The sequence below is a fragment of the Limulus polyphemus genome, unplaced genomic scaffold (genome assembly GCF_000517525.1).
Source record: "Limulus polyphemus unplaced genomic scaffold, Limulus_polyphemus-2.1.2 Scaffold76, whole genome shotgun sequence".
NCBI classification, from domain to species: Eukaryota; Metazoa; Arthropoda; class Merostomata; order Xiphosura; family Limulidae; genus Limulus; species Limulus polyphemus.
Genome location: NW_013665686.1, coordinates 328,926 through 337,911, shown reverse-complemented (window position 1 = coordinate 337,911; position 8,986 = coordinate 328,926). Strand labels below are relative to the sequence as shown.

The window sequence follows — 8,986 nt, the reverse complement described above, 5'->3', positions numbered from 1 at the left end:
AGAAACAAACAAACAAACAAACAAAATACTTTCTTGAACAGGAGATACTGGTGTTTGAGAAGTCTGAAGACTGTCCATCGTTTTTGGAACTTGTTGAGGAAGATGACGGATCTGCCTTTACTGGTCCTCCTGCGATTGATCCTAAAGAAACGCCTTTACTGTTAACGTTTTCTAGTGGAACTACTGGATTACCCAAAGCCATTGTACATACTCATTACACTTTTCTTTTCACGGTCGTCATTACCACGTAAGTCATTCTGCATTGTTTTACTTCATAATACTTTCATATTTTCGCGAATAACAGCAGTTTAAATGATTTTGTAAGGTTTGACAGCAACTGTCATGATTAAAAATTTATGGTTTTAGTTTTTTTATTTAATGTACAGTCTCAATGAATACATAACGCTGCATTTTCGGTTTACTCACCAGGAAAAGCATAATTTCATGTTAATACTAATAATAATACCTGTTTGTTAATATACTAGTTGTAAGTAAAATATCGGGGAACAACAAGCATCCGTTAGCAAACCATGACGTAATAAATGATATAATTTTTCTTTAATTCAACCTGAAGCTGTTAGAATATACATTATACACGTACGAAAAAAGACACAAAGTATTTCGCGATATATTTAATAGAAAGTATCACAAAATCACTGAAATAGCATATTTGAACATTAATACTTGATTTTAAAATATCTTAAACAAATTATAATACGATAAAACTCCAAGTAATGTATCAAATTATTATCATGAAAAAATGTTTCATATACATGATTATTATAACAATATTGTTTCTTCCTCTGACTCATCACTAATCAACATAACAGTAAACCTGAATTTGATTGTTTTTTATTGTTCATTACAAAACTTTAAAATGGGCTATATATGCTGTGCTACCCTCAGCGAATGAACACAGAAGTTTAGTGCTGATAGCCCTTAAACTAAACCTCCAGTAATTTATCTAGTGCATTTGTTTACAAAAGTCTACACGTGCAATTAACAAGAACGGAGGAGGTCAATGTTTTGAAGTTTTTACGACTAAAATTTTCTGTTCACTTCTACCAGCACGCACAATTATTTTAATTCGTTTTAATTTTTATATTATCAGTATTTGTAGCAGATACATGTATCATTTTATCTGTTTTATTGTCACGTAAGAGAAAATTGGATGAATTATTCAATTGAATTTCTCTATTTATTAATTTTTATTATACAGGCATCCGACTGTTTGGAAGTTTTCCCAGGATGACATTGTTCTTGGAATGTATCCATTTTGCCACGTGGGGGGTTTTCTCTTTCTTATTATTGCTCTGTCTGAAGGTGTGACCATAAGCGTTGTGCCATCCTACGACTCAGATTTATTCTTAGAGGTCATACAAACACATAAGGTAGGCATCCAAGAATCATTTTAACTCATGAATAATTATTACCGTAGAGTGACTCGCTGATATTCCAATTTATTGAAACCTCTCTTATTTCTATCATATTTAAGACAGTGGTTAAAGTTAGGAAGGACCCAGCTTTCCAAGCTAAGAAAATCACTACAGAAAATCACTTCCCTAACTATGTGCTAGAAAAACTGAAACAATATTATAGAATTTTTGGAAGTTTGTGAAGAAACTAATGAGGGGCTTACGAAATACACGAATACTGGTTTTCACTGGGTAAGGTCGAAATTGTGGCTATCCAGACTAAGGAAGAACTGGGAGCGACGATGGACAAGGTTTTACCTTGTCACGCAAAGTTGTCCTAGGTCGTTCAACTCCTGTTGTTCAAACTGAAGGTGACTTTACTTTCTCCAATATACATATATACTTAATAAAATGTACGAAATAGTTGATTTTCTAAAACAAATGACCTTACCCCTCACCTCAACTTCAGATATCCAGTTTAATTACTTGTCTAATTGACCGTTGGATATAAAAAAGACTTTCATATCCTTTCAGTGTATACTTTAAGAGTTATTGCTTTTCTTCTTTGTTATTGCGGTTACTTGAGTATATCAAATATATACAACTGGTAACGACTGGTAACAAACTTTCATTAATTACTTTAAAAATTATTATAACTGAGACTTTTTGATACTTTTATCATACACTTATTTTTGAAAGCGAAAGTTGTGAGATGATTTTAATTTATTTATGACAGTTATTTCAAAGAAACATATAGTAGATTTTACAGACAATAGCTATCTGAAATTCATAAAGAATAATCATTGAATAATAACTAAAAAAAACGTCAAAAACATCCTCTGAACAAGAATGAATAAAACGGACAAAGAAAGAACTTAAAAGTCGCAGATTAGGTTTATTTTGTGAATTAAAGGTTTCTTTATATTTGGTGAACATGATATATTTCATTTTATGTTTTTATCTTACCTTACAATGAAGATAAGCAACGCCGCTATTAAACACTATATCTTTTACACTGCAGGTTTCTGCTGCTCTGGTGTCAGTTTCAATAGTTTATCGACTTCTTAGAGACCCCAAGGTGCAACAATATAATCTCACCAGTGTAAAGGAGATTATAACATGGGGAGCTCCTCTTAATAAGGAATTCAATGAAGAAGTTCTTATGAAGGCTTTTCCTTTCCTAAGATCTTTCCGACAAGGTAAGTATAAAACAGAAGTTGTTTCATAAATGTTAACCTTAGCTGTGAAAGTACAGAAAAAAAGCTCCTTAATGGTATTTTTGTAAGATCGTTTAATGTTGTTTATTTGTTTCCTAGCTAGAAGGACTTGGTAAGTGGACAATTTATTGTGCTTTAATCTTATTAGGTTTGTTCAAGGAACTTCACAATCCAGGAAGGGATCAGTGTCATAAGCTATATTTTCAGCATTTTATTTTGTTTGTTAGCTAGAGGAAGCTGCAGGTTGTAATGATCAAGAACTCTGGCGAAGTATCTAAAACAAGGATTGTCTATAAATATGTGTGGGCCAGTTACTTAGAAACTTGTGGTGAAAAGTGAATGAGTTATTTCAAAACTGAGTCATTGTGTTTTCATGAAGTGCTCGGATCAATGTTTGCCATCCCGCTTATTGAGTTACTTTGTGCAAGTAAGTTTATTTTACGTGAATCATAGTATTGTTAAAAAGGTGTGAAAGTCATTTGTAATGTAGACCAAAGGCAGTTACGAGAGTGTGCATGTGTTCAAGCTTGTAGAAACTTTAAAGGAGAAAAGAAACCAATTTTGGACTGATATGTGGACTTGATTTTGAATTATTTGTTAGGAGAGAGACATTAATTTGATGAAAATTTCAATAAAACTTTGTATATATTTTAAATAGAAATCTAATTTTGAAGACGGTGACTACGAGGTCAAGTAGTGAGATTCAATCCTTACTTGAGATGATGAAAGTATTAAGACAATATTTTGATAAGTACATAGGACTCGACGTTGAACTATTTTCACCAGATAGTTTGAAAGAACTCGCCAGTGAAGAAACAAAATTATAACAGAGTAGAGTACAACGAAATAGCCAACAACCTCATTATAGAAATGTTTGTGTATTTTATAGAGTCAGTACGGGCCACTTGAACAATGTATGTAGGGCACATCGAGTTTATATACTTTCCTAATTTGCATACAACCATTTGTGGTTCCCCCTAGTGCCAGAAATATTGTGTCTATATGATTTTCGCTACAAAATGCTCCAAATACCTATACTGGATTTATAATCGTTTTGTAGAATAGTATTGAGGTACATTCTTTTTCTTTTTTATTTATTTCAACAAAATTGTCTGATGAGATACACAGTGGTGAAAAAATATATTGTTTCATCCAAATTTTTTCACACTTTTCTTTGTAATCATTGTCTTTTTTTGAGGCCCTAATGCATGTAGGTGCAAATGTGTTTCATGGATGATGTAATACTCTCTAATTATTACATCAGCAGATTTATTGGTTGTTTGAGTATTGTATCAGCCGTTTTTTTAGCTATAAGTAGAAATTCTTACTGAAAGTCAGCTTAGAAGCGTGTTTGCCACAATGCGCATGCTTATGCTACGATGGCGAAAGGTTGCGAGTTAACTCCGTGGATAAAAAGCACTCATTGTTTGTTTGAGCAAAGAAGAACTTTCGACAAGGCAGATTGCTAATAGAATTAAATTTAACCAGTCTACTATGAGCCGCTGGGTGCAGAGATATAGGGATACTGGTTTTGTGTATCAGCGAAAGGGGTAAGATGAAGCTTCCACAGCAGGTGCCGATTCTCAAATCCATGCCATCCACATATCTCAAAAAGAGCATGGATGGAAACTTTAGGGGCCACTGTAACTGCGTGCTCCGCCTGGTCTCGCCTGCGTGCATTCAGTCTACCAGCAAAACAGACAAGAAAGCAACCCACACACACACACCAACAAGATAAGTATCAATTAATTTTATTGCCTCGGGTGAAACAATATCTTCGATGAGAGAGAGAGGATCAAGACACAACGCTGGCCATTCAGCAGCCCAGATCTCAATCCTATCGAAAACTGTTGGAAGGTAATGGGTAGCAAGACGCAAGAGAAAAAAGCCGAGAAGCTACTTAGAACTGCAGAAAGTCGTAATATTCGTATAACATCATAAACTCATTCCTAACCTATATTCAGTTCCTCGTGCACTTTATGCTACAATGATGTTAAACAGTTATGAAAACCAAAAGAGTCACAACCATATATTAAAACAATAAACAGACTCTGCGACCGATTTTGTCAATTACATTAGTGGCGTTATCTTAAAATTTGGGTTTTCTTACTCAGAGAACATTTTCGCATATGCCAAATATTTATTGATCGTCTGCTGTAATACGTTTGATACGGTTGGTTTATATAAATATGTATATGGGTATTTCGATGACTGAAATATGAGTTAGCTTACACCACACAATGTCCATAACCGCATTACACTATCATGACACTTCCACAATACACAATCTCGTAAGAAATTACAGGAACAAATAAAAGTGTGGAAAAATAGGGTGATGTAATAATTTTTTCAACTAAGACTGGTAAAATATATCGTTTTACGAATTTCAACTTATTTGTTCAATAAGTGGTTTACAATACCAGCTCTGGAAGAAATGTTGGAGTTGAGTGTATTTTGGATTAAGCGTCGTAGCATGTTCTTAATAACAAATAAAAAAGGAAGGAAACAAGTTAAGTATTTTCCTTGTTATAAGGATATCAAAATAGGAAGCATTTCGTCTTTATCATAAATTAAGATGAAAAACTTTCTGCTGATAAACTGCGCTAATGACTTTTGTTTATTGTTAGAGAATATTTTATTCAAAGTGATTTCTGTATTTTCTTATTCGTGAAAATGTACAGTTGCGTTAACCTCTTTTGAATGGTTTAATTCAAATTCTTAATAAATGTTAAATCTGCGGTAAATTTACTAAACAGTTTATTTAAAGGAAGCAGAACATATATAGTTTTCTGATACTTGGCCCAGCATGGCCAGGTGGTTATGGAGCTCGACTCGCAATCTACAGGTTTGTATCCCCGTCCCACCAAACATGCTCGCTCTTTCAGCCGTGGGGGTGTTATAATGTGACGGTCAATCCCATTATTCGTTGGTAAAAGAGTAGTCCAAGAGTTGGCGGTGGGTGGTGATGATTAGCTGCCTTCCCTCTAGTCTTACACTGCTAAATTATGGACGGCTAGCGCAGATAGCCCTCGTGTAGCTTTACTCGAAATTCAAAACAAACAAACGTCTCTGATACTACTGAAAGCCCTATTGACCACATTTTAAAAAATCATTAATTTAAAAAGTTGTTCTTTATCTTTACAGTCTATTTGTTTTTAGAAATTGATTAAACCTACGCCGCTTTAACGTTAATACGTTTGTATATTTACATTTTCTGAGCTGTTTTATACTATTTAACTTATAGTTTTTGATTTAGTTATATTATTGCGAGATATCCAGTCTATTCAATCTATCTTTTACGTTTTTTCTGATAATCAACTAAAATCAAACAATAAACGTTAGGACAATCACGTAAGGCTATGTTGCAAGTATTGTTCTGTAAAGTGGTAAAGTGTATTTTGTTAATTTACTTTCAATTGATATAAATTATAATTTCATTCTTAATTCGTGCACAATACCATAAAATACATCTGTTGTTATCGTTTTAATACATGACAATAATTTCTAAGCGTGTTTCATTTATGTATTAGTGTATGGATTAAGTGAGCTTCTTGTTATTGCTTCTGTGGAAAAAGGAAAGATTACACCTAACTCTGCTGGAAAATTAACTTCTTCAACAGAATTAAAGGTTTGTTTTTATGAATACTCATTTGATCGTTTTATTATATTTTATGGTTATTTGTTGGTGGGCTATCTATGTTCTACCCGCCAGAAATGTTAGAGTTATAAGCCTCCAAGCTTATCGCTGAGCTATTGGAAAAGGTGGTTTATTGCATCTGAAAATAATTGTGCAAATAGTTGAAAATTACTATAAAGCTTATTTTAATCGTTAACCTTTTATAAATGAAATGGACATATCAACATTGAGTTACTCTCACAAGAACTAAGTAAAATACAAAAAAAGACTTCGTTCCATCTCAAAAATTAATTTATTAAAAATGAACGGTATTAATTCTGTATGGAGTATAGAATATTACCGTTACACAATTCTTCATAACAGTTAAAGATAAAGGGAGAAACAACTGCAATTTGACGTAATCTGAAACTGACCTAGACACAATGAGGCCATGTCGAACTTTATGTATAATGTATACTGTCATGTTTTGTGTACAGTACAGCACCAGATTAGTTGAGCGTGGGTAAGTTACTCTTTTATTTAAATTAAAGTTTTCTTTGAAGAAACTTTTGAATTTATTGTTGGTATAATAATGTGTGTTAAAAGTGTTGCCATAGTGTTTATTTTTAATTTAATGGTATACATAAATTATTACTATATAGTTAATTGTTACTATAATAATGTTGGTTAAAAGTTTTACAGTGGATGTCATATGATTTGTAAGAAACAAAAGAGATAGAGTTTATAATTATATCTTTAAGTTTTTATTTTTTTATTTGGAAAATAATGTTTCCAGTCCTTATGATACTTTTGAAACATATTTTAGTTAGGGATTTTAAACAATCTCTCTACGGTAAAACTACACTATACCTACGTTTAAAGTTTTTTATGAAGAAGGTGAACTTTTTTAACAAGAGTTAGCACACGAATAATTTAAATCTATTAGTTTAGGAATAACTTTATTAAGAAAAATATTATTGTTTACAAAACCCAGACACATATAACAAAGTTCTGGTATATAAAATGCTTCATGAAAACTGGTATTTTTATCTTAGTAAATATGTAAGTACAATAACGTTTATATATCATTTTCCATTTTCATGTCGTTTTACTGTACCAATTTCATTGTATGCTTCTTCACACATGTGGAATATGTACTTTTTTTCCCAGTTATTATGATTATAAGAGAGTTTATCACTTCTAAAATACGGTAAAAAATTATTATTATGTACCTAAATTTACCTTTTTTTTAGGTTGTTGATCTCGCCACAGGGGTCACTTTAGGCTCGAATGAAAGTGGAGAATTCTATGTTCGTGGTCTACGGGTGATGAAGGGCTATCTTAATAACCCCAAAGCTACAGCAGAAGTTTTTACGGAAGATGGTTGGTTTAAAACAGGTCAGTGAAATTATTTTTACAGTTATCACATAAGCATTTCTCATTTTATAACGTAAAATGTTCGGTATAGAATTGCTATTATTTTCATTGTACATCTTTACCTCTAATTATTAATGTTATATTCTTCTTCTTTTGGTATTTCTTAAGGTGTTAGTGTTATCATTATTGTTTTATTCTTTCTTTCATTAGAAGACTATCACCGTCAAAGTTCCTTTCTGTGTTTTGAATATTACATTTAAAAATTTTTCATTTTGAGTTGGGATGGGGATTTTGGAATAACCTAAATCTTCTAAGCTGGTCACTTCAAATTGCGGCCATAAATATCCTTAACAGCGAGGGTAACAAATTTTTGATTAAACGCATTATAACCAATATCAGTTTTTGATTTTATGACGTATTTAATTCATAATATTAAACATATGGTTGCTTGTTGAACATCGCGCAAAGCTACTTACAGACTATCTGCATGAGCCATAATTTTGAAGTTATAGACTAGAGGAAAGGAATTTAGTCAACACCACCTACCAACAACTATTGGACTATTCTTTTACCAACGAATAGGGGGATTGACCGTCATATTATAATGCCGCACAGCAGAAGAACAAGCATGTTTCGATCTCACAGTCTGCAGGTTACAAATTGAGGTCCCAAACCGCTCGGCTATGCCACGCCTAAACATTTGTAGTCACTTAGTGGAAAGATATTATCATAACTACACATCCAATGATTTTTTTTCGTTTGTTTCAGTTTTATTTCTTAATTGAAAGATCACAGCATAATCTTATTCTGTCATTTTGATCTAACTTAAGGGCCAGGCTTTCTTAAGTGTCCATTTTTCAACAGGAAAATGTTGAGAAAAATCTTCTTCTATAAGTATGATTTATACAGTTCTTGAAAATATAACTACTGAAAAATGTTGTGCGAAAATTCCAACACTCGGGCTACATTCTGTCATATTTTTCCACCTTGATGAAGATGACTACTGTTTTTCACATGTGTTCTCCTTTACCAGATAATATTGTACCTAGAATAAAAATGCAAACAAATTGTAAGAAGGTTTTCCCTTCTGCTGCTTTTTTTCTTTGATTATATTTCAGCTGCCGACTTTGTTTATCAACCATTCTAAAAATACATTTCTGAAATCCATCACCAGAATACATACCAACTCTGTATATTAGCAAAGACAGGTGTAGAAATTAGTGATGTCCCCTTTATCTTTCTACGGTAAATCCAGTTATAGCTTGTTTGTTTTGTTTTGAATTTCGCGCAAAGATACACGAGGGCTATCTGCGCTAGCCGTCCCTAATTTAGCAGTGTAAGACTAGAGGGAAGGCAGCTAG

The 8,986-nt window shown here is 32.7% G+C and overlaps 1 protein-coding gene across 1 annotated transcript in view; it reads left to right on the top strand.

Moving 5' to 3' along the window:
• The window catches only part of LOC106466751 (4-coumarate--CoA ligase 1-like), a 20,625-nt gene that overhangs the window by 7,422 nt on the left and 4,217 nt on the right, over window positions 1-8,986 (top strand). Inside the window, exons 4-8 of the mRNA XM_013927052.2 lie at window positions 42-247; window positions 1,220-1,391; window positions 2,437-2,614; window positions 6,163-6,260; window positions 7,502-7,646. Of these exons, the coding sequence (XP_013782506.2) occupies window positions 42-247; window positions 1,220-1,391; window positions 2,437-2,614; window positions 6,163-6,260; window positions 7,502-7,646 (799 nt within the window). The remainder of the gene's footprint in view (window positions 1-41; window positions 248-1,219; window positions 1,392-2,436; window positions 2,615-6,162; window positions 6,261-7,501; window positions 7,647-8,986) is intronic.